At 40.5% G+C, this 22,793-nt stretch overlaps 1 protein-coding gene across 7 annotated transcripts in view; it reads right to left on the bottom strand.

Annotated features, from left to right (window-relative positions):
* Positions 1-2,067: 2,067 nt before the first annotated feature.
* Positions 2,068-22,793, bottom strand: part of trip12 (thyroid hormone receptor interactor 12) — a 37,673-nt gene continuing 16,947 nt past the window's right edge. For 6 of the 7 annotated variants that reach the window (XM_061681130.1, XM_061681135.1, XM_061681131.1 and 3 more), the window contains exons 18-42: positions 22,057-22,210; positions 21,633-21,861; positions 21,372-21,490; positions 19,627-19,834; positions 16,932-17,032; positions 16,557-16,731; positions 16,313-16,454; positions 14,641-14,832; positions 14,401-14,552; positions 14,154-14,311; positions 13,960-14,033; positions 13,663-13,862; positions 10,140-10,267; positions 9,848-9,999; positions 7,158-7,300; positions 6,922-7,078; positions 6,638-6,736; positions 5,875-5,989; positions 5,625-5,779; positions 4,814-4,978; positions 4,412-4,576; positions 3,989-4,102; positions 3,824-3,918; positions 3,646-3,749; positions 2,068-3,533 (exon numbers count right to left, since the gene is read on the bottom strand). In XM_061681130.1, the coding sequence (XP_061537114.1) occupies positions 3,337-3,533; positions 3,646-3,749; positions 3,824-3,918; positions 3,989-4,102; positions 4,412-4,576; positions 4,814-4,978; positions 5,625-5,779; positions 5,875-5,989; positions 6,638-6,736; positions 6,922-7,078; positions 7,158-7,300; positions 9,848-9,999; positions 10,140-10,267; positions 13,663-13,862; positions 13,960-14,033; positions 14,154-14,311; positions 14,401-14,552; positions 14,641-14,832; positions 16,313-16,454; positions 16,557-16,731; positions 16,932-17,032; positions 19,627-19,834; positions 21,372-21,490; positions 21,633-21,861; positions 22,057-22,210 (3,693 nt within the window). In that variant the 3' untranslated portion in view covers positions 2,068-3,336. The remainder of the gene's footprint in view (positions 3,534-3,645; positions 3,750-3,823; positions 3,919-3,988; positions 4,103-4,411; positions 4,577-4,813; positions 4,979-5,624; positions 5,780-5,874; positions 5,990-6,637; positions 6,737-6,921; positions 7,079-7,157; positions 7,301-9,847; positions 10,000-10,139; positions 10,268-13,662; positions 13,863-13,959; positions 14,034-14,153; positions 14,312-14,400; positions 14,553-14,640; positions 14,833-16,312; positions 16,455-16,556; positions 16,732-16,931; positions 17,033-19,626; positions 19,835-21,371; positions 21,491-21,632; positions 21,862-22,056; positions 22,211-22,793) is intronic. The other variant, XM_061681136.1, reaches the window with a different exon arrangement.

Raw genomic sequence — 22,793 nt, 5'->3', positions numbered from 1 at the left:
CTGCAAAGCAGCTCCAGAGCATTATGGATCCTCCACCATGCTTGACTGTTGGCAGGGTGTTCTTTTCCTTAAAGCCTTCATGGCGCCATCTCTAAACATACTGTTTGTGTGCATTGCTAAAAAGCTGTGTTTTTGTTTCATCTGTCCATAAAATATTGTTTATCATTTGCTCTTTTGTACCAAACACAAGTTCTCTCCAGAAAAAATATGTTTAACTTGATTCATTTTCTTCAGGAGATATTCCACATTTACATAGATCATTTTACACTTGAAACTATATGTGTCCCAGGATGCACATGTCTGGAAACAATGAGACCCAACCCGGGAACAATGAGTCCCTGCAATTTATCATCATGGAATACAGATACGGTAATCCTACGCTACATCACGGTTCTTACTTCGCTGTTCCACTATCGTACAGATTTTTATTACAGTTGTTACTAAATTTTTTACACTGTACAATATTTTTGTGTTATCATTGCTCTCTCAATATATGATTAGATTTTTTTCAGACAATATAGTTTCCCAAAACCTATCACGACAAACGATAGCATTGTTCATATTTTTTATGCCACTGATATAGTGATATTAGATATTAATAATTCAAGTACATCCGCTTTAAGAACAATTACAAGCGGCACGGTGCACGACTGGTTAGCACATCTGCCTCACAGTTCTGATGACCGGGGTTCAAATCCCGGCCCCGCCTGTGTGGAGTTTGCATGTTCTCTCTGTGCCTATGTGGGTTTTCTCCGGGTACTCCCGGAGGTACTCCGGTTTCCTCCCACATCCCCAAAACATGTATGGTAGGTTGATTGAAGATTAAAAATTGCCCTTAGGTGTGAATGTGAGTGCGAATGGTTGCTTGTTTGTATGTGCCCTGCGATTGGTTGGCGACCAGTTTAGGGTCCCCCCCCCCTCCCGCCCGAAGATAGCTGGGATAGGCTCCAGCACAACCGCGACTCTTTACAAATTCGGCATACCAGCTCGTTGGTGTTAGCAGGATGGCCGCGTTCATCTCGGTCAGAATTCTTGACTTCTTCTTCACTTGTTTGGCCTAATATGTGGTTCTTACTGTATTTTGTTCAAGAATTTACGCCTAAACTGTGGTATTATATTCCCACTTGTTTTAAAAGCCTTTAGTGTTAAAATTGTAATCCTCGATATTTGGTGCCCCCTACTGCTGGAATCCAGCATTACAACAAAGCGGTCCGTCGCTTCGATATGACGGCAGCAGCGTTACGACGCTCAACGTTCTAATCAAGTGGATCAAAGTTCTCGCAAACCATATCGCTGGGTCACTAGCAAGTTAACTTACACACAAAAGCAATAAAAACATAGCAGTAAGGACTAGAGGAGTAGTGGGTGGTGCTCGTGACCTCCAACACAGCTGCTGGCACAGTTTTGTGTTTTCGTTTACACAGCAATTACTGTGTTTATTTTTATGCTACAGAAACGCAAAATAATATTTTTAGTGAGCTTTTTTTTTTTTTTTTTACAACCGCGCTCCACTCATATTGCCCGGAAAAGTGCTCCATTTCAGTGCAGTCATTTGCTGCAAACCACGAACTGGGCAAGCGGAGGCATGTATACGGTAGACACTAAATTAAAAAACTAAAACAGCACGATGTTAGAGGAGCTGACAGGCTTAATCAGCTTTGTGTCATCTCTCTCTCATTTGACCATTTTCCCAAGAAACAATTTGATCAATTATTAAATTAGATAATGTAGACATTTTGACCAACCAAATTTATTGGGGGGGGGGGGGGGGGGGCAAAAATCACAAGATGCTCAGTAGGTAGGACTAAAAAAGTCTGGGTCGTATATATTGGCCCTCCCTGGTCTAATAGAAACATGGTTGGCCAGTAAAAATGTGCACTTTATTGGCAATATTTTCACAACACTCATTCGACATTGTTCCTAACTGTTCACCCTCCATGGCAATAGTCAGTCTTTCCCAGAAAATGTTGGTTGACTTGTCCCACTTTCAGGGCATTTTGACTGTGGAGGCTCCACTAACACAATAAGGCAAGAGCAGGAAGAACAAACAGACGCAATGACCAAACATGAGTCAAACAGTTACTTTATTTATGTTCAGGTAAAAACATGAACCTGATGCGGTAAATTATTGCAGATCTTAGAAACCAGCACATGAACGATTGGGCCAGGAAAGTAGTGTGGCGCCCTCCCCTGGCCACGGACTGCAGGTGAACACCAGTTTTTGTTTCCAAGCCAGCAGTGCAAGAAAAAAAAATACCTACAGCAAGAAATAAAGACCATATAGAAAATTAAAAAAAAAAAAAAAAAAAAAAAAAAAAAAAGAAGAAACGCAGACATTCTCACCTCAAACAGGGTGTGAAACTGCATATAAATTGAACTCCATAAATGAACTTGAAATGCTATCTGGCCATTAAACAATAAAATGAGACCAGTCAAAATTTTGTGCCCAGCTACATTTTGTGTTGAGGGTTGCTCGAGATAACCCTACAAATCTGGTAGGGCCCGACATGAAGACGCTAACGCTAGCAAAATAAGAGCAAAACCTGAACCAGCTCAACACATTGGTAACAATTTTTTATCTGAGCTGAAGCTCTCTGTAAAGGTGGAGGCCAGAATACAATCCAACTTAAGTAGGGAGGAGAAAATGGTAATATGCGGTCATCACTACCCACATTCAACCAACTGCGATTTAAGCGAGGACGAACGGGAAGGGAAGCTGACCAAGAGTCAACGTGCACACAAACGGCTTGGAAACAATGGGGCTGGGGTGGCAACAAAATAAGGAAGAAATGCAAATAGACAAATGGAGGAAACAAAGAGCTATTCCATCAAATGTATAGAATGAGCAAAGTCTGCAAATTTGTCTGTACAAATGATCTTTGGAGCTAAAGTAAACCTAGCTTGCTTGATGGACCCTCCCCACCCTCCACTCGCACCCCCATTGTCCACTTTGGAGAGGAGATGTCCCTTTTTTTTTTTCCTTTTTTTCTTTTCTTTTTTTTTTTTTTTTTTTTTTTTTAAATATCACACAGCAATGCAATTTAAAATATCACCCAGATGTTTTCATTTTTAACATTACTCAACTACTGATATAGGTTTAACTCTTGTTTTAACATCTGTGTCATGGAACACCTTTCTATTTTTTTTTTTATTTCTTTTAAATATTTTTTGAGAGTTGGGGCAGCAAATATATATTTAAAGTTTTTTCTGCAAGCTGCTTCTCTAACAAGAAGGCTGTACATGAAGCCTTAATGTGTGTGATTACAAAAAAAACTTAGAAGGGAAGTCATGATTTCAGTCGCTGAAGAAGGCATCTGAATGTGAGATGTGGAGAGATCAGGAAAGGTGGAACGACTGTTGGCCCTCGCGAGCTGCCGTTAACAGTTTCTCTCGCATGATCTCAATGCTGGAGTAGTCAGGCAGCTTCAGGTAGTTGACACAGGTCATAACTGAAGGGAGGAACTCATCTGGGTTCTCCGTAGACTCAAATGTCTTCCTCACAATCGTCAGAGGGGGGTTCAGGCTGCGGAAACCTGAGTGATACAGTGTGGTCGAGTGATTGGTGCTGACAGTACAGACATGCTTCTTCATTTTATGGACCCTGAAGCCCAAGGAGGACGTGTATGTGTGTGCGCGGCGACTCACCTCCAACAGGGAGTCTTGGGCTTCCCGTGACAAACTGCAGAAAAAGTCTCTGCTGCTCAGCATCGAAGCTGCTCAACACTTCAAACAGGAACCGCACGGCCCGGCTGTAGGGTGACGTGGTCAAATGTTAAGTCCCAAACATTAGGACAATCAATGAGCAGGATGGATTCAAGTTCACCTGTCATGTGTGTAGCCGTGATCTGGCCGACAGCACTCCATCAACGTCTTGACGTCCCACGTCTCCGATTTACTGCCGCACAGCAACTGGTCAAGCTACAGGAAGAGACGAGCACAGTTAAAGATGTGTAAGTGTGAAAGTGAAGAGCGCTGTGTGCGCGTGTACCTCTTCTGGATAGAAATACTGCAGGTGATGAAGGGGGAAAACTGACTCAAAGCCTTCCCTAAAAGATTCAAACTGTCTTGATACTCCTTCATTGAGAGTCCAGTACACCACCAACTAGCAGACAGAAAAAGCAGGCTTGATTAGTTCAAAACGGAGGCAAAATGAATCCCCGAAACAGCAAATTCCCCCCAAACAGTAACGGAGAACTGTAAATGTTATGCAGCACAACATAGCAGTCCCCAGACACTCTACAAATAACACTACTTAGGTGACCAAGAAATCAAATTTGACACTGCCAGTTTTTCTTCATGTCATTAGATGCATCAAAAAGTGTGACTCGGTATTCCTAAATGAGCCACACATTTCGTTCTTGCTTATCCCCCGAAAAAGACCAAGACAAAAAAAGAAATAGTTATGCCATACCCTGAGGTAATCCTCAAGATTGTAAATCGTGACAGGAACGTCTTTTCCACCCTTTTTGAGCTCAATGTTGGGGAATCCTGGGAGTGTGAAGTCCAAACCCAGGTCCTCCACTGAGCAGCCGTTCATATTGAGGCTCTCCAGCGCCTGCTGTAATGTTTCCCTCGTCTGCACACAAATACATGAAAGTTACTCATTTGCGAATATGGAATTACTTTGGAAAGCCATCTGCTGTGATCAAAAGGCTTGTATAAAACAAGAGGTCCACACTAGAAGACGAACCAAATGAAAGGTTATGGAAACAGACATCAAGACTATCTCAAGTGCCAAAGCTTTGTAATGTAAGAGTCAACAAATCGAAAATCCCTTTGATTTGATTCATTCTTAAAAAAGAAAAACATTTACCTGTGACCGATCCTGTTCAAGCCTCTTCTTCTGGCGAATAATATCTTCTAAGTGAAGGATGGATTTTGCAACATCAGGATCAATGTTGACCAGGTCATGGGAGTTTATGGACATCTCATGCCGCAACATCCACTTATAAAATGGCAGCCCCAGCGGCAGGTCCAGCTGGTATTAACAATACAAGAATACATTTACTTGGGGAAAAGGTTTTATTCGGTACCAAAAGTTAATTTTCCATGCACACATAGTATGTTTTGAGTCAATTTTAATTCAGGCCAAGAATACCCTTATAGTAATTGGCTATTACAGAACCTTTCACAAATGTAGACTGTCTGACATCAATAAAAGAATAATCCTTAACATTTCATAGAAAAGAGCTACACTGTAGCCAGTTGCTTTTGCAGGTGCAGAAATCATACCAGTGTCAAGGAACCCTCTCACCTCTGTATGACTTCTGTTCTTTATGGTTAAGAGTACAGATGGGCGAGTACCGATAATACCGGCCTTATTGCAATGTATCTGGTTCTCGTAAAGGCGGCCAATACCAGTCACCATTACTTAAGGCAAAAATATCTGACATCAAATCGAGTCCTCCTCGCCAGTAGTTGGCACTACACTGTCCGCCTGCAAATCTAAAATCCATTTTAGTAGAACAGCCTCAAATAAAAAAAAATTAAAAAAAGTGCATTTTCAGGAAATTTTGAAAAAGTCATCACATTTCAAGGGCAAACAAAAAAGACGACGTCAAATTCGCTCCGAACAGCATGTTAAAAGGTGTCATACAGAAAATTCAGAACAAATAATTTCTCACCAGTCTGAAGTCCATGATAGCTTTGGCCATTAGCTTCCCCAAGAAGCGGAACTTCATTTTGATTTTGGCTATGTGCGCTGGTTTGGTTGTCCTGCCAAATGGAACCGCAAAGAGTCCTCTGGTACTGAACATGTACTTCGTTCCCTCTTGGCTTCCTATTCCAGTAGAAACAGGAAGAAGGTGTCAGGTAAAAGCTGCAGCTTATTTTGCATTACTACCAGCGGCTTCACTAAACAACCAAGCAAGGTACCTTTCGGATTGGTCAGAGTCACCTCTTCACCCCTCCACAAGCCGAGGTCGGCCCGCTGGAGCTCCTGAGAAACTAGAGCATAGAACTCCAGAGTGGGACCAAGACCTGTGCCCACCTGGAGGATGTGACAAGTTACAACTCATGTTCACCTTTTGAATAATGCAATAAAAAAAGAAGTCGGTGTGAGGGCGGGATGGCGAGTCAAAATCATTTAAGAGCAGGGGGTCTTCTGCTACAACTGTGCTGACATACGACATTTCAAGGTTTACCAACTGCGCACATGGAAAAATGTCATCAGTACAAGAATACACGCTCAGTACTGCCGTACCTACTATTTTTTCATTTGGTTGTTTTACATTCATGATTGAGATGTGCTGTTCATGGCGTTAGAATATGTCATCCTGTGACAATTTACGCTAAAGTTATCGCCACACTGTGTTACATTTGTTTTATATTTATGACCTACCAGTGTTTTTAATTCAAATATTCATTGTAATTATAACATTACCACTGTCAGCGTAGGTTAGTGACAGACTACAGAGCGTTTGGATTTATATAAATTCCGGTTACATCACACCCACTGCTGAACAGAACTAGATTGGAAACTGACGACCTCCTGTATATCAACATGGATTGAATTTTAAAAGCCCATTGTAGCATAACGTTCAGGTAGCTGAACAGAACTAGATTGGAAACTGACGACCTCCTGTATATCAACATGGATTGAATTTTAAAAGCCCATTGTAGCATAACGTTCAGGTACCTCATTCTCATACTGAATCTCCAACATTGCACGGGAACTACCAAGGTCCTGCATCACAGCCTCTGCCTGTTTGAGCAGCTCATCACGGTTTATCGTCCTCTGAAAGAATGGGACACGAAATGACATTTTAAAGAAGAGACAAGAATGTTTACAAGAAGCTAAAAATACAGTAAGTAAACATCAGCACAATGTCATTCTCAAACGCAAACTTTTTTTTAAGGTAAAATGTGAAAATAGTTGTGTGTTGTTAGTTACAGAAAGTTACAAGATTAAAGAAAGAACACCTTTTTCCTGTCAAGACGTGGTGCAACTCTGCTGTCCTGAGAATCTGATTGGTTAATCTCAGGGTTTGTGTCCAGCAAGCGCTGCATGGCTCGGTCGCGATCAAAAGCAGTTACGTAGAACAACATCTGCCTTGTATCAAAGGGGAAGAAGAAGGGGCTGGAAAGAGAACACAACATGAGCAAATAGTCAAACACCAATTTGTAACTACAACATGGAGAAAAGGAGAAACATTTACCAAGTCTTTCCAAGCTCGATGAGCCAAGTTGGGATGTTCCCTGTCATAATAACGAGGGGGTCTTGGAGCTGACGGTTGGCTTTGGCAGTCAGCTTACTGTTAATGAACTCACTAGTGGGGATGATTTCCTTACACACCGCATTCTGGAGAAAGAAAAAAAAAAAACATTGAAGCATGTCAAAATATATTCTGGTAGGGAGCACTAAGGAACATATGGAAATACCAACTTTTTTTGTTTGTATACAAATCTCTATTGTGTCTACCTACCTATCAAGTGTGAATTTATACTATCAAGTTAACATTTAATTATATGCCTACTTCTGAAAATGTGCCTGTGAGTAAGCCATTCTGCTCCACCGGTACGAAAACATATCGCTGATTAACATAACCACCCCCATATCAAGTTTCTTAGCTAATGACATGATCAGCTAGGCTGACCAACATTACAGAGCGAAAGAACCGCTTTGACGCATTGACCCAAGCTTTATCATGTCAAAGCCAAAAGGTAAGCAGAGCTACAGTGTTAGCCTCAGATTAGCATTAACTTGCAGTGTTAACAGCATTAGCTTCCGACTATGTCATTATTGTTTGGCGAAGTTGTTGTGAACGATATTTGTGTTTGGCTTGGCAATGCGCCACACCGCTACACAATTGACAAGTGTATTTACGTCGGTTGATGAATAAATGCAATGGGATCTCCATGAGCTCTCACTTTTAAGTGTGAATATGGGATATGGTTAAATTTGGCAACAGTGGATTCACACACGATACAGAGGTTCATTAGGTGTTGTTTGCTTCACAGGGCAGCTTCAGAAATGTGGATTACATTGTGGAGAAGTGCTCAGGGATGTTTGTATATGCCGATGTGTCCATGCATCACCTACAGCAGTTACTGGGGCATCCACAAAGTCAACATGCTTTCATTATCATTAAGCAAAGGGCTTGTTTTCCACACTCTTGAGCTCTGCATTCGTTTGTAGAGTGTTTCTTAAACCTGCGTTGATTCGAACCACAAGTGCTCAGTGAGCCAGTCTCAGGAGTTAAGCAGGTCCAGGTCACCGTGTGTGTGTCCATTCCGGTGACCTCACTCATTATTTGTTACAACTCTTTAGACAGACATGCAAACACCAAAGGCATGAAAAAGGTGACCCAAAAAAAAAACATTGGAGGGGGGGGGGGGGGGGACCTTGGGGGATCCCCGGGGCCCCGCAAATAATTTTGGGGATTTTAACATAAATTAGGCCAACTGAAGAGTACAATAAGGCAAAAATCAAAAATTTTTCTTCACGTAGAAAAACATTTATTTACACCGCTCTTTGCCTCATTTGTTTGCTTTTTTGTTTTGGCCTCCAAATTGAGCCAGGCCCATCTCCACCTGCACCTGATGCCTGCTTCAGGCTGTGCCACATGAATAGCATCCCCCTCTTTAAGCACTCTCATTCTGGAAAATAATTTACTAAAATCATTGTCTGTTTCACTTAATTTTTCCACTATTACCAACTTCAAAGGCTAATCCCAAATGCATCCTCGAGGAAAATATTAAGTACAATATTTTTTGTTTATTGGCCAGTTCTGAATTTGAAGTTAGTTCATTGTGTGTTGTGACATAATCCCTAACATCACTCTGTCGCTTAATACATTTACCATTAACATCCGTGAACTAATTAGTTAATTGTATGCGCGTTTCCTAATTAATACAAGATGTACAAGCGCATCGGCTCGTCGTCAATGTTACGTGTGCTTCGCGGTTCCGCTGGGACCACAACCAGGGCCACGACCCGCAGCACCTCCATGCGAAAATACAAAAGACCAGTGTAACAAATACAACACTGGCTGATCGGATGACCAAAAATGTTGCTTAAACGTAAGAGTAGCAATAGAGGATGTCCGCTCCAGAGGTGGGTAGAGTAGCCAAACACTCAAGTAAGAGTACTGTTACTTGACAATAATGTGACGAGTAAAAAGGAGTCCTCCAAAAAATTACTTGAGTAAAATGTACATAGTGAAAAAATTACTCAAGTACTGAGTAAATAGCACAAACAATTTAAAAAACAAAAAAACATTTGCAATTTACTGCACGGTGTTTTCTCAAGTTATAAGTGAGCTGAAATATCCACTTTTGGGCAGACAGTGCTAGACAAATGCTACAATACATGCAAGCTGTTGTTTTTGTTCGTCTAAATGTAAACAAGAGTAGCGCGCCTTTGCTTTCATGGTAACTACGACCTTCCCAAAATGGTGGGGCGATCAGCCGGGCTGGTTTATCTAGTGTCAATACCTATTCCCGGGAAGCCCAATAGAAGACGTTGTGTGAAGTCATGTGACTTTCTTTTGTCGTTTGATTGGTGAACAAGACTTAAACGTCACTATGTTTAGAACAACATTCTCAGCCTTTTGGGGTCACCAAATCGTAGCCATTGAGATATTCATACCATTTGCAACAACATATCTTTAAAAGCATTCCACTTTTGAGCATGGTTGTCAAAACGAAGAAAAGAACCAGACTTTGTTGCGAAAATGATAGAGTGGCAGTTGTGAAGGCGCACATTCCTGAACTTCTCTCTCTGTGTAAGCCAAACGCAAAAGTCACATTGATTTGCAGTAAATATTGTTTGAGTTATGTTTTTTTCTTTTTTTAATCTAATAAGAAAAACTGAGGAGACAGCTCCTCATAATTCCTGGGGACCTACATCATGCAAGTAGAACCAATATCTACTGATTGAGTGCAAGACCCTCAGCAGCAGGTTGACATCTAAGGAGGGGTCGTCAAAGGTTATGGTCTCTGGAGGGTCTGAAGTGAGGTATGTCTCTAAGGGATTGACGACGCTGGGACACACACCATCTGGAAATGATAGATAACGGCATTGTTATATTTACTGTTAACTCAAGTAATGTTTGCCCTTGTAAACCTTTTAGCCATTTCTACGCCATTGCTAAAGGGGCAAAGGCAAATGCCCTGCACTGTTAGTTGGAGATCCTCACCATGCCACAGCTCATCCTGCTTCTTGGCATTGCGAGGGGAGGTTTTTGTGGGCGCAGTCTGAGCTCTCCCCCTCTTGCCCCCCACAGTGTCTTTGCTGCCATCCTCATCCTCTCTAACAGGCTTATACCTGAGAGAACAAAGAGTGGGATCAAACCAGTTTAGCTTGAGCAGGGAGTGTTGAATTTTTTAACTCCATCGAGGGCCACATCCAGAAATTGAGGGATGCAGGGGTCACTGCTGACATTTTTCACCTTTTGTTTATTAAATACACTAAAACCAAATAATCAGGGTTGACAAAGCTATGCTAAGCAATTACCCATTTGTACATACACCGAGACAGCCACAACAAGTACACAAAGCATGATCTATGCAAAATTCTGCCTTTAAAAAGTTACTGCCTAATCAGGACTGACAGTTAAGATAGGTATTCCTTTTTGACATTTTAATTAGGATTGTGGTTGTAGTTCAGTGCTGTCCAACTACTCACTGTACATACAGGTAGCCATTTTCAGTATTGTGATTTGAGTTTGTCTGTGTGTAAATGAGGCAACCAAAACAATGTACCGTAATTTCTCATGTATTATATGCACTTACACAGCTGAATTTTCCCTTTACCCATGTATAATACACACCCCAGAATTTCTGTTGTCCATGCTCAAAAATTAAAGTAATAGTAAATTTTATTAGGTTATTCAAAGAAATTTTAAAGTTCTCTGAAGTAAACTAAAGATGCCTACCTTTGCGCACACCAAACAAAATCAAAGTGAAAAATGCTTGCCTTGCTCTGTGCGCTGATGACACTAACAATTCCATCTACAGAGGCAGTTACTTAGTCTAACAAACTCTAATTAGCCATGTGCGCAAGGTATAGTACAACAGGTTTCTGCTGTCGAGTAAACTAAGATGCTAAATCCAATGCCGTGTTACGTCAAACATCCTTAGGTACCGGCATATGTCTAAACAATGTAATATTGCTAAGCAGTAGGTGCAGGTAAGCTTGTGGCGTTGATTTATGACAGCTTCAGGCGGACTAATTTTGTTAATAAATCATACAGTCCGATTTAGTGTTGTCACGATACCAAAATTCTGACTTTGATACTATACTTGGCTAGGGGAGGAAAGAAAGAAAGAAAATATAAAAAAAAAAACAAAAAAAAAAAAACATACCGGGATTGAAACGTTACCATGGAAAAAAAAATCTAAAACATTCGTAAAAGCAGAGGAATGAAAAGTGACAAAATAAGTTCAAATATTTTTATAAATTCAAAATATATTAGGATAATCTTGAAAAATAATGTAATAAAGGAAGTAGTCCATTCTTCGTCATTTTCTAAAAAATAATTAGCTCAATGCTTGCATTATAATATAAAACAAATGTGTATATGTATGTGTATAAAATTGTATATCTATATACAGTATATGTATGATATATATAGTCATGAAAAAATTATCCTGCCCTTTTTTCAATTTCTTACTCATTTTAATGCCTGCATGGTACTACTAAAGGTATATTACCAGACGAATATCATTGTATTATTAATTATGAGTTTGCTTATTATCAAGAAAACCATGGACACTGGCTGGATGCCAGCTCTTAAAAGTCTTATGAGCTATTTGCCTTGTCATCATATTTGTCCAAACAAATGTACCTTTAGTTGTAGCAGGCATAAAAAATTAAACAAAATGAAGAAACAAGGGTGGTCGAATTCCCCCCCATGACTATATTGATTTCTATACATTTTCTTTACTTCAGGCTTTACACGATCAGGATTTTTGGGTCCGATCACCGAGTTTAAAATAACGATAACCGATCACAAGATGGAGCAATGTGTCTATTTAAATGTCCTGTTCATTTACTGTATATACTTGTGAACTGTATACTCAGTATTTTCAAAAGTATGCTCTAGCATTTTAGACAAAAGGTAAAACAATGACCTCTAGGGGGCGTTCAAAGACTGACATGGGGTTAAAGTTCAGTCAGGTCAAAGCAACATTACTTGAGACAGAAAGAATAGGTGCTAACTAAAATTACTTTATTACAATTACTTTAACAAGTACTGTTCATGGCGGCACGGTGGACGACTGGTTAGAGCGTCAGCCTCACAGTTCTGAGGACCCGGGTTCAATCCCCGGCCCCACCTGTGTGGAGTTTGCATGTTCTCCCCGTGCCTGCGTGGGTTTTCTCCGGGCACTCCGGTTTCCTCCCACAAACATGCATTAATTGGAGACTCTAAATTGCCCGTAGGCATGACTGTGAGTGCGAATGGTTGTTAGTTTCTGTGTGCCCTGCGATTGGCTGGCAACCAGTTCAGGGTGTACCCTGCCTCCTGGCCGATGACAGCTGGGATAGGCTCCAGCACGCCCGCGACCCTAGTGAGGAGAAGCGGCAAAGAAAATGGATGGAAGTACTGTTCATGACATGCCAACTAACTTTCTCACTGTCCCGGCCGGCTATATGGACGGTGTTGTCCAGAGTTTGCGTCAGCGTCCGTTTGGTTGTGTGTTTCCTTTTCCATGCTGTGCTGCTTGAACGCGGCATACTCCTCCTCGTGAATATTCTTCAGGTGCCTGATCAAATTAGTTGTGTTGAAGCATTTAGATAACGTACCCCCAGTTTTGCACAGATTGAAAATGACTTACGTGTTGTCTGTCTGAGATGCCGCAAAAAAAGTCCCACACCTCCGACATGTTTTTTTTCACAGACAAGATTGGGGGGGGAAAAAACAACTTTATAGGCCATCAGATAGTTACAGTACTAAGTCACAAGATACGTGACAAGACTAAACATAAACTAGATTTTTGTATTCATACACAACAGCGACACGGAGTAAATGTCTTTTGCGGCACCAATCAATGACATCATTGATCGGCAAATGACATTAAAACCGATCAACATTTAATGCTAATTATTGGCCGATTAGATTGGTGTAAAGTCTATTCTGCTTTACTTCTACATAAGATTTTCGTATGCAGTATTCCCAGGGCCACCCCTCCCTAAACGCAGAGCACACACTGAGTGGGGCTTCATCCTCCATGAGGAGCCACATTTTCGTATCTGCGAAATGGATGCGCAAATGTGCTACCGTGAAGTGCGCTTGGCATCGAGCATCAACTTAGAATGGGGAAGGAGCGAGCCAATGATTGCTACAATGACAGCCCTCGAATTCTGACCAATCAGAGGGATGCACCATCTGACCAATGAGAGGGATGCACCATGCAACTGCATCGCTGCACAGCCGGCACTTGCAGAGCAACCAATATAGTTTGTTAATTTCTCCTTCCCGCTTGAACACACATGCACACACACTGAAGCATCCCTCCACACTTTGAAGGCATTTCTAATTTGTCGGAAGACAGACATTGGCTGACCTGTATGCTTTTTTTGTACTGACTTTTAAGACACAATTGGAGCTGTCTCGTGGAAAAAAATTGGTCTCAAGCTATTTTTTACGTTAAAATACCTCGGTTAGGTACTGTATCGGGACTCGGTGCAACACTAGACTGGTCATTAGAAAAACTTACCATATTGTGTGCGTTTTGGTCCAGATGCCTGCTCGCCCAAGTGGGTTTGCCTCATCATCTGTGGACTCCCGTTCTTCTTCTGCCTGAAGACTGTACTGTCGGACAGCCTGGTAAACTGTCATGTTGTATGGCAACAAGTGGTCACCAATGTAGAACTGTAATCTATGGCGTACACTGCCTGAATTTAGGAACTGGGCAGCCTACATAACCAATAAGATCACATAAGGGTCAACACCAAAACAATTGTATAGGGTTTAGCAAAAAAATGCATGCTTATTCTACGACTTGTTCACATACCAGTGACTCATCTATTTCATCATCCGAGCCATCATCATCACTGTCTTCATCCTCTTCTCTGATTCGGCCATACCCTGTGCACGAGTGTGCAAAAACTGGTTACAGCTCAATTACACTAAAGAGGACTCTTTAGAATGTACGTATCCGCTGATGGTCCCCTCATCAGCAAGTGTGTAGGCAAGACGGTCACTCACCTCTGACAACTAGGTATCGCTCAATGGCTTGCACCAAGGCCAGAGGGTCTATCTTCACAGGGCCACCTTTCCACTGTTTAACATTAGTGCAGTCTGGATGCCTTTGCAGCTGACACTTGAGCTGATGTGTGTTGAAGAACTTAAGTGCCTGTGAGCCTCTGGAGAAGCAGATTCACTTGATTAAACTCCTATTTAGAGATTAATTTATGATTGAATAAAATGGTGATCAAAAGATAAACCAACCGACCTGCTCCCATTGCCATTCCCACTGGGGAAATCATGCACTTTGACAGGGAACTGCTCCATTTGACTCAGACAGCTGTTCATTTTGTGAACCAGTGCCAGGAAAGGCCCATTTTCTGTTGGGTCCAGACAACTTACAGGCTCTGTTCCTGGAACCTTTTAACCACATGGCAGAAGGACACAGTGTTAAAATAAGGAACACTTATAATCCAGTTTCATTATAAATTGTGCAAAGGTTTCTCACCGGGCAGCCAATAAAGACATGGAGGAACCGTTTGAGTCGCAAGTCCCGACTAAGCAAGTCCCTGTCTGTGTGGGAGGTTAGGTAAAGCAAGAGTTGCTTCACCAGCCCACTGTGTTGGATCTCAAAAGAGGACACATCAGACTCAGACACAATGCTGGAGATCTCTGAAAGACACTCCAAACCACCATCCACCTTGGAAACAGAACATAAAATATCAGGCACATTAACTGTGGCTAGGTAATGTACATATTAGGGATGTCCCAATCACATTTATTTTGCACCCAAGACCGAGTCTTTGATTTTAAGCATCTGCCGATACAGTAAGGCACATAAACTATGGGTAGGTAAAGTATGTATTAGGAATGAATCACTATTTTTTGCAAGTCCAAGCCTTTGATTTTAAATATCTGCCAATACTGAGTCCTGATCAGATACATAACTACCAAAACTCAACTTTTAATATTTAAAAGAACAACCAAAAAATAAATTAGTAATAAGTACCTTGAAATTTTAATTGAAATTAAACTTATTGCCAGTTATACAAAATGCTTGATTTCAGTTGTTGCTGAGGATGGCCCAACCAGTTATTAGGTTTAGGAGGCCATTACTCTTTCACACTGTGCCAGGTAACTTTGAATGTTTTTTTTCCCTTAAATTAAATCATTTAAAAACAACATTTTAAGTTCACTTGGGTTATATTTGTCTGAAATTCACATTTGTTTGATAATCTTAAAAAGTGACTAAACTTTGCAAAAATATAAGAATTTAAGAAGGAAGCCAATACTTTTTCACAGCACTGTATATTTAGCAAATAATTTTGGTTATCCTAATTGACCTGAAACAGGAACATTTCAGTCTGATTTCATGTCAAGACAGGCGGGGGGAAATGACTCTCTGCTGTTCCTGCTGTGCGCACCTTGGTCTCTTAGGGGCAGTGTGGTGCAATGCATGCATGGAGCTACAAGTTTGCATTACAAAAAGAACAGAAAAACATCCCGATAAAATATTTAACTCGTTTCTCACCGTTTAGGAAGAATATATGCCTGCTGTGAGTATTGTTGTTTTACCTGTCTGTGTGTGTTACTACTGAGTTTGTGTATAAATATTCGTTATTTGACATTAAATCCCACCAGTGATCTAATGCAAATTCTAGCTAGCAATGGGGGTTTCCATAGAATGTTAGCCTGAAGTAGGCGATTTCTAAAACAATCATGTGTGTCAAGTATTTAGATATACATTGTGTAATTCTTTTGCGCCTTTAGTTTCACGGTAAACTACACCTGGGGTGTCAAACAGTTTAAAGGTCACTCAGAGAGGGCAGAGACTGCACACACACACACACGTCTGCGTGTCACTCACACACAAACACAACAGTCTGCGTGTCACTCACACACAGTCACTTTCAGGCACTTATACCAGTACTAAAAAGACCCCAAAAAGTTACTTTAATATAAAACAAAGCTTTTACTGTTCTATTTGGCAAGCTCTTTGCACCTTTCTATTATTTTGTCACTTTGTGACATTTAAAATGTCAAAAAATTAATAAAAACATTTTCTTTCCCCACCTGAGCTCAAACAGCTGAAAATCACGTGATCGACCCTGATTTTCGATCACGTGATCGGTATCGCGACATCCCTACTACATATGAAGGAAAATGTATGCTATATATACCTGCAGGTTGAGCTGCTCAGTGGCTGTGCAAAGTCTCTGAAGTACATTCAATGCAGGGTTGCTGCCATCCACCTTTTCAGAGTTGAAGTACCGCTCTACAAACTTGTTGGCCTGTTCTTTGATCCAGGCCTTTATTTTATCTCTGCCAAAACATAGAAACTCTTTCAGTGATCAAATACAACATTAGCACACATGCATTCAATCTCATGATTCCACATTACATCAAATGCTTTTGGGATCATACCTGTTATTTGAAATTGAGTCCTTGGGGGGTGCCCTTGCCAGGCCACTCACCCCCGCTGTACGTGAGGGCTCAGAGTTGGAATTATTGGTTTGGCCACCCAGTTTGCCCCAGGTCTTGGGATTGAGACTGGCCAAGAAGGATGATTTGGGTGACTGAGTACTTGTGGGACTTTTAGCTGTTGAGAAAACATGGACATCAGGTTAAGAACATGCACAAAAGCACCGCATTTGACTACTAACATTCTATTTTCGACAAATGCTTCAACTTGGGTGGTGTGCGCAGTGCAATACCAATGGACAGACAGACTTTTATACTCACAAATAAAGTCAGTAAGATTGTAAGTGTTTGTCAAACTTTACTAATAGAGCAACTCACCCTGATTGTCTACTTTCTCATCATCCCTTGGTGGTGAGTATTTGGGCCTTCTGGGCCCCCTTTTCGGTAATCGTTTTCGTTTGAGCACATCGCTTAACCTTCTGAGAACAGACAGTAGGAGCACGGTAAACGTGGTTATTATTAAGAATAACAAATTTAAAAGGAAAACCATACATAAAATGCTCCAAGATTTGTGGACATTTTCAAACTAAAAGTAAAAAGGCTTTAAAGCGAGCTGTTTGGGTCGACTAATGTGTTCTAAAGGTTACATGTTATGTAAAATTGTCTTCACTTGTACAGTGGGTCCTAGGGTTTTGACAGTACAGTTAGGCTAGGCTAAGATCTGCCACTTTCGAACAATGGCCGGACGGCAGTGGATGAAACACGGTCAAACCCAAAAGGTAAGCAGAGCCGCCATGGGTATTGTTGGATCCACAGATCAGCATGACCTTGATCTGAAAAGTGGAACACACTCGAATGGTCGGCGAAGTTGTTGATGAGGGGATGGGACGTAGTAATTGCAATAACTACGCGAAGTGGATATAAAATGTCTACATATTGTTCAAATGCCAGGTTTTTGTAATATTAACACGAGACTATGCTAAATCATTTATTAATGTTTTTCCACCATTAATGTGACCTATAAATTGTACAACTCAATTGAAATAAAGTGAATCCTCTCAAGAGGAAAGTAAAAATAAAGAACACAATGTGGCTGCAAAAGTGTTCACATCTTAAAACTGGGGCTGTGGCTGTGTTCAGAATTAAACAATTGCATTCAAATTCATGTTGAACGGGAGTCAGCACACACCTTCCACCATTTAAAGTGTCCCTGCTTAATCCCAAATAAAGTTCAAATGTTCTAGTTGGCTTTTCCTGAAATGTTTGTAGTCACATCTTACAGTACATGCCATGGTCTGCAGAGAGCTTCCACAGTATCAGAGGGATTTCATTGTTCAAACGTATCAGTCAGAAGGAGGGTGCATTTCCAAGGTATTAAATATGCAATGGAACACAGTAAAGAGTCATTATCAAGTGGAGAAAATATGGCACAACAGTAAGATTATCAAGAATTCCAAAATTGATGAAACGATAAGAAAACTGATCAGGGAGGTTGGCAGTAACACTGAAGGAGCTGCAGGAATTCATGGCTGTTTAGTACATATGACAACAATCTCCTGTCTTCTTCACATGTCTGGGCTATGTCGTAAAGTGGAGTGATAAAGGCCTTATTTTAAAAAGAACACTTATCTCACAAATGCATGTGGGAAAATGTGTTATGGTCCACAAAGAAAACTGAAAATGTGTACCTTTCTGCCATTTGCAATGCATAATTTAATATTGTTTAGTGAAGCCTTTATATTTATTTTCATTCTATTTTTTATTTTCATCTTTTATATACAAATCTGGAGTTTCACCCCAATTATGTTGCAATTGTACCATACAATGACAAAGGCTTTTCATTCCATTCATCATTTGCATGACACAGGATCATTCCTCACAACAGAGTGATTTAAAACGGGGTGTCATAACCGGATGTTAAGTGGGCTGTACCGTATTTTCACGACCATAAGGCGCACTTAAAAGTCTTAAATTTTCTCCAAAATGGACGGGACGCCTTGTGTGTGCACAGAGTTCCAAAATCTGTAAATGTTTTTGTGTGACTTTGATGAGCGCTCCGTTTGACTGACTGGGAGCATTTCCTGCCGACACGCTGCTTTTATAGAGGAAAGGCGGATGTAACTGAGGACAGCATGTGCACGTTAAAGGGGGCGCGCGTGGTAGACGACGCTAAAGGCATGCCTCCAGTAGGTATATAGTGTCGGTGCACAAAATGCACAACATCGGACCCCCGAAAACGGCACCTACGAAGAGACACGTTTACGAAGCACAGGTTAAACTGCAAGCTATCAGTTACGCGGAGGAACATAGGAATCGAGCAGCCGCGAGAGAATTCAAGATCAATTAATCCATGGTTCGCAAGTGGAGGAACCAGGAAAACGAGCTTCGCCAAGTCAAGAAGACGAAGCTGAGTTTCCGCGGAAACAAGGCAAGGTGGCCCAGTTGGAAGACCAACTCGAGAACTGGATTAATGGTCAAAAGAACAGCCGGGGGAAGCATCATTGCTGAACAGCCCCCAGGCAACGAGACTGACTCCGACAATGACGAGATGGAACCCGGCATGTATAATGGAGAACTTGCCCAGCTGTTCATTTCGGATACAGAAGATGAGGACTGATAAAAAAATAACATTAGTACATTGTTAAATACTTCAATAAAGTACAACTGAAATAATTTTTGCTCCCGCTGCCTTTGTAAAAACATACGCTAGTATGCATGCTAGCATATGTTTTAGCGTGCATGCATGCTACCGTATGTTTTACCATGCCTGCGCCCAATAATATGTGTTAAATACAGAAATTTACCCCGTAACTGAGACTGCACCTTTTAATACGGTGCGCCTTATGGTCGCGAAAATATGGTAATTCTTGATCCCTGGGATATTTTGACAAAAGCCTGTCACAGTCATGATATTAAGACAGATAACTGTTTTTAATTGTGTAAAGATGTACAACGTCTCATTGAGGTAAAAACTGTTCTTTTATTAAAAACAAAAAAGTCAGGAAGTGTTTTCAGAGAATAGAGTCCACCGATCACCTTAAAAATATTGCAAACAACAACAAACTCTTCTCACCCTTGTGGGCTGAGGTCCAGTGAGTCATCCATGCTGTGCTGGAAGCTAGGAGAACCCAGGTCAGGAGTTGCATTATTGGCGGTCGTTGTGGATGCAGTGCTGATTGTGGTAGTACACAGACTGGTACTAGTACTGGGGCAAGCCTTGGGGGGACTAGTAACTAAAAAGCTCTCTGACTCTGCTAGGTTTTTAACCTGATGCATTACACCTGCAGATGAAGTACAAAAACAGGCCTTGACGATCCATACACCCTTGTAATACAATAGAAACAAACTTGGCACAATATGTATAAAATGAGTCACTTTGATTGAAGGTTTTGAGAAAACTTCTCTAAAGATCAACTGATAAAATGAAATTTTTTTTGTTTCCTGTGGTGCTCTACAAAGCTAGTCAATTGTTTGTTTTTAGGGTGTCTTCATTTTAAGACGTAATTTTTAAGATTACTCTGGGCATCCATTTTCTACCACTTATCCTGCAGTGTCACGGAAATGCTGCAGACAATACCAGCAAACTGTGTGCGAAAGGCAGACTAAACCTTGATATGGTGGATCATAATATACTGCTGTACAGGTTGGAAATGTGGGGAGGTCTAAATGGAACAGTCCTTAAATGGTTCAGTTCCTACCTGAAATGAGTTATTTTGTAACCATTGGAAGTGTTCTATCTCATCGAATGGCAATGACCTATGGGGTCCCTCAAGGGTCAGTTATTGGACCCCTTCTGTTCAGCCTGTATATGATACCCTTGGGTCAAATTTATTAAAAAAAAAAAAAAAAAAAAAAAAAAAAACTTTAGAACTTTAATTTTGACTTATCAAAGCTATGCAGATGACACACAGTTATATCTAGCAGTGTCTCCAGATGACTACAGTTCAATCGAGGTGTTGTGTCACTGTCTAAAATAGATGAATAACTGGATGAGCTAAAAATTTTCTTCAATTAAACCACAACAAAACTTAGATAATTGTTTTTGGCAATACAGCTCATTCAGAATGCTGCAGCTCGGGTTCTGACCAGAACAAAGAGGTCAGAACACATTACTCCAATTCTAAAGTCTTGACACTGGGTTCCAGTCAGCTTTAGAATAGATTTTAAAGTTCTGCTACTGGTTTATAAATCACTCAATGGTTTAGGTCCTGAATAGATGAAAGAAATGCTAATGGAATATAAACCTAGTAGGACTCTGAGATCAACAGACTCAGGTCAAATAGTGGAGCACAGAGTCCGAAGCAAACATGGTTAAGCAGCATTTAGCTGGAATGGAATACGTTGCCAACAGAAGTTATGTCAGCCCTAAGTGTGAATGTTTAAATGCAGGTTAAAAACTTTTTTTTCATGCTTTTTAGACTATTTCCATTTTTAAATATTTCTTGCACTGTACGCTGTTTTAATTGTACTTTTATTTTTAATTGTTTCCTTTTCTTCTCTGTTTTAAATGTTTATAAGCTGTTTTTTTTTTGTTTTTAAATCATTTTAATCATGTAAAGCACATTGCGTTACCTTGTGTATGAAATGCGCTATACAAATAAATTTGCTTTGAACCCTAAATTATTGCACTGGATTGGTGTTCTGTCAATCTTAGGGCCCCACTTCCCAAGATCCCATAGTGATCCCATTATTACACTGGCAGTGGACTTTAATTTCACATTTATAGCCATGGAATCTCCAAAACACAGACAAAACCAGGTTAGTTGCATTAAAAGATTGTGCACAATGACATAACACAAGCAAATCTAAGACAACTACCTTCTCTCCTGAAATAGACACTGAAGACATCAGGTAACTTCTGCATTAGGATCTCAGCCATCTGCAAAGAACCCACTACAATCTTCAGGTCCTGGCTGGATAGCATGGAGGCAATGTGACTGGGGAAGAAATTTTAAAAAAGAAAAAATATTTCCTTACAAATAGAAAGAAAATGGTCATATTAATTAATGTGGTCTTTTTGAATGACTCCTTCTAAATTGGACTTTATTCATTAATGAAACCAAAAGCCCGGATAGTTACCTGGACACTGCATGGTTCCTCAACACATCCTTCAGCAGCTCTGCGTCAGCAAAGTAAATGATCCTGAGGATTGCTCTAAGGCACTTGTGTCTAACTGCAGGTCCAGCAGAGGAGCTGTACACTTCATACAAGACCCCAAATAGAGTTTTGATGAAACACTTAGCCAGCTCAGGGTCTTCCTTCATCAGCTGGGCTCGTGCATCTTCTCGTCGAACCTCCGGGTGACTCCCTGGGGAAAAGGGCAAAACCATTTTATGATAGGCTTGAAAAACACACATCCAAGTTGCTAATTATGACTACAGACGTTTGAGTCTGATGCTCATACAGCTCAAATGGACTACGAAATAAATTCACCACGTGTTTATTATAGATAAAATATAGCACAATTGCCTTTTTGGTTTAGAAACTCAATCAAGACGATTACCGGAGTTGGGATTTGCAAGTGGATTTGGCTTCCTCTGGATGCCGCGTGCTGTTCCGGTGTCTTCGTTGATCTGCTGCATAGAGTTAAAGTCAATTGTATACACACGACCCAGAGTTGACAAGCTGATCTCGTCTTCCCCATTCTGGTGGGCTGTCTGTAGGATAACACAATCACCATACACAGCCATAATTAGAATTATATTAAAATTAATGTGGGACTTGATCATGAATCATTATGCTATAAATACTTCAAAATGTAAATGTACCAGGCAATGGCAAGATACAGTGTGAGGGAAAAAAAATACGCGAACAGTTTGAAATTTCTTAAATTTCTGCATAAATTGGTCATAAAATCTGGTGGTTTATTTTATCAGACTGTTTATTATTCTGATTTAGGTAGAGATCAGACTACAACCCCAATTCCAATGAAGTTGGGACGTTGTGTTAAACAAATAAAAACAGAATACAATGATTTGCAGATCATGTTCAACCTATATTTAATTGAATACACTACAAAGACAAGATATTTAATGTTCAAACTGATAAACTTAATTGTTTTTAGCAAATAATCATTAACTTACAATTTTATGGCTGCAACATGTTCCAAAAAAGCTGGGACAGGGTCATGTTTACCACTGTTACATCACCTTTTCTTTTAACAACATTCAATAAATGTTTGGGAACTGAGGACACTAATTGTTGAAGCTTTGTAGGTGGAATTCTTTCCCATTCTTGCTT

This window comes from Phycodurus eques, chromosome 7, assembly GCF_024500275.1.
Source record: "Phycodurus eques isolate BA_2022a chromosome 7, UOR_Pequ_1.1, whole genome shotgun sequence".
In the NCBI taxonomy this organism is placed as follows: Eukaryota; Metazoa; Chordata; class Actinopteri; order Syngnathiformes; family Syngnathidae; genus Phycodurus; species Phycodurus eques.
This window is presented reverse-complemented; position numbering and strand designations above follow the sequence as displayed.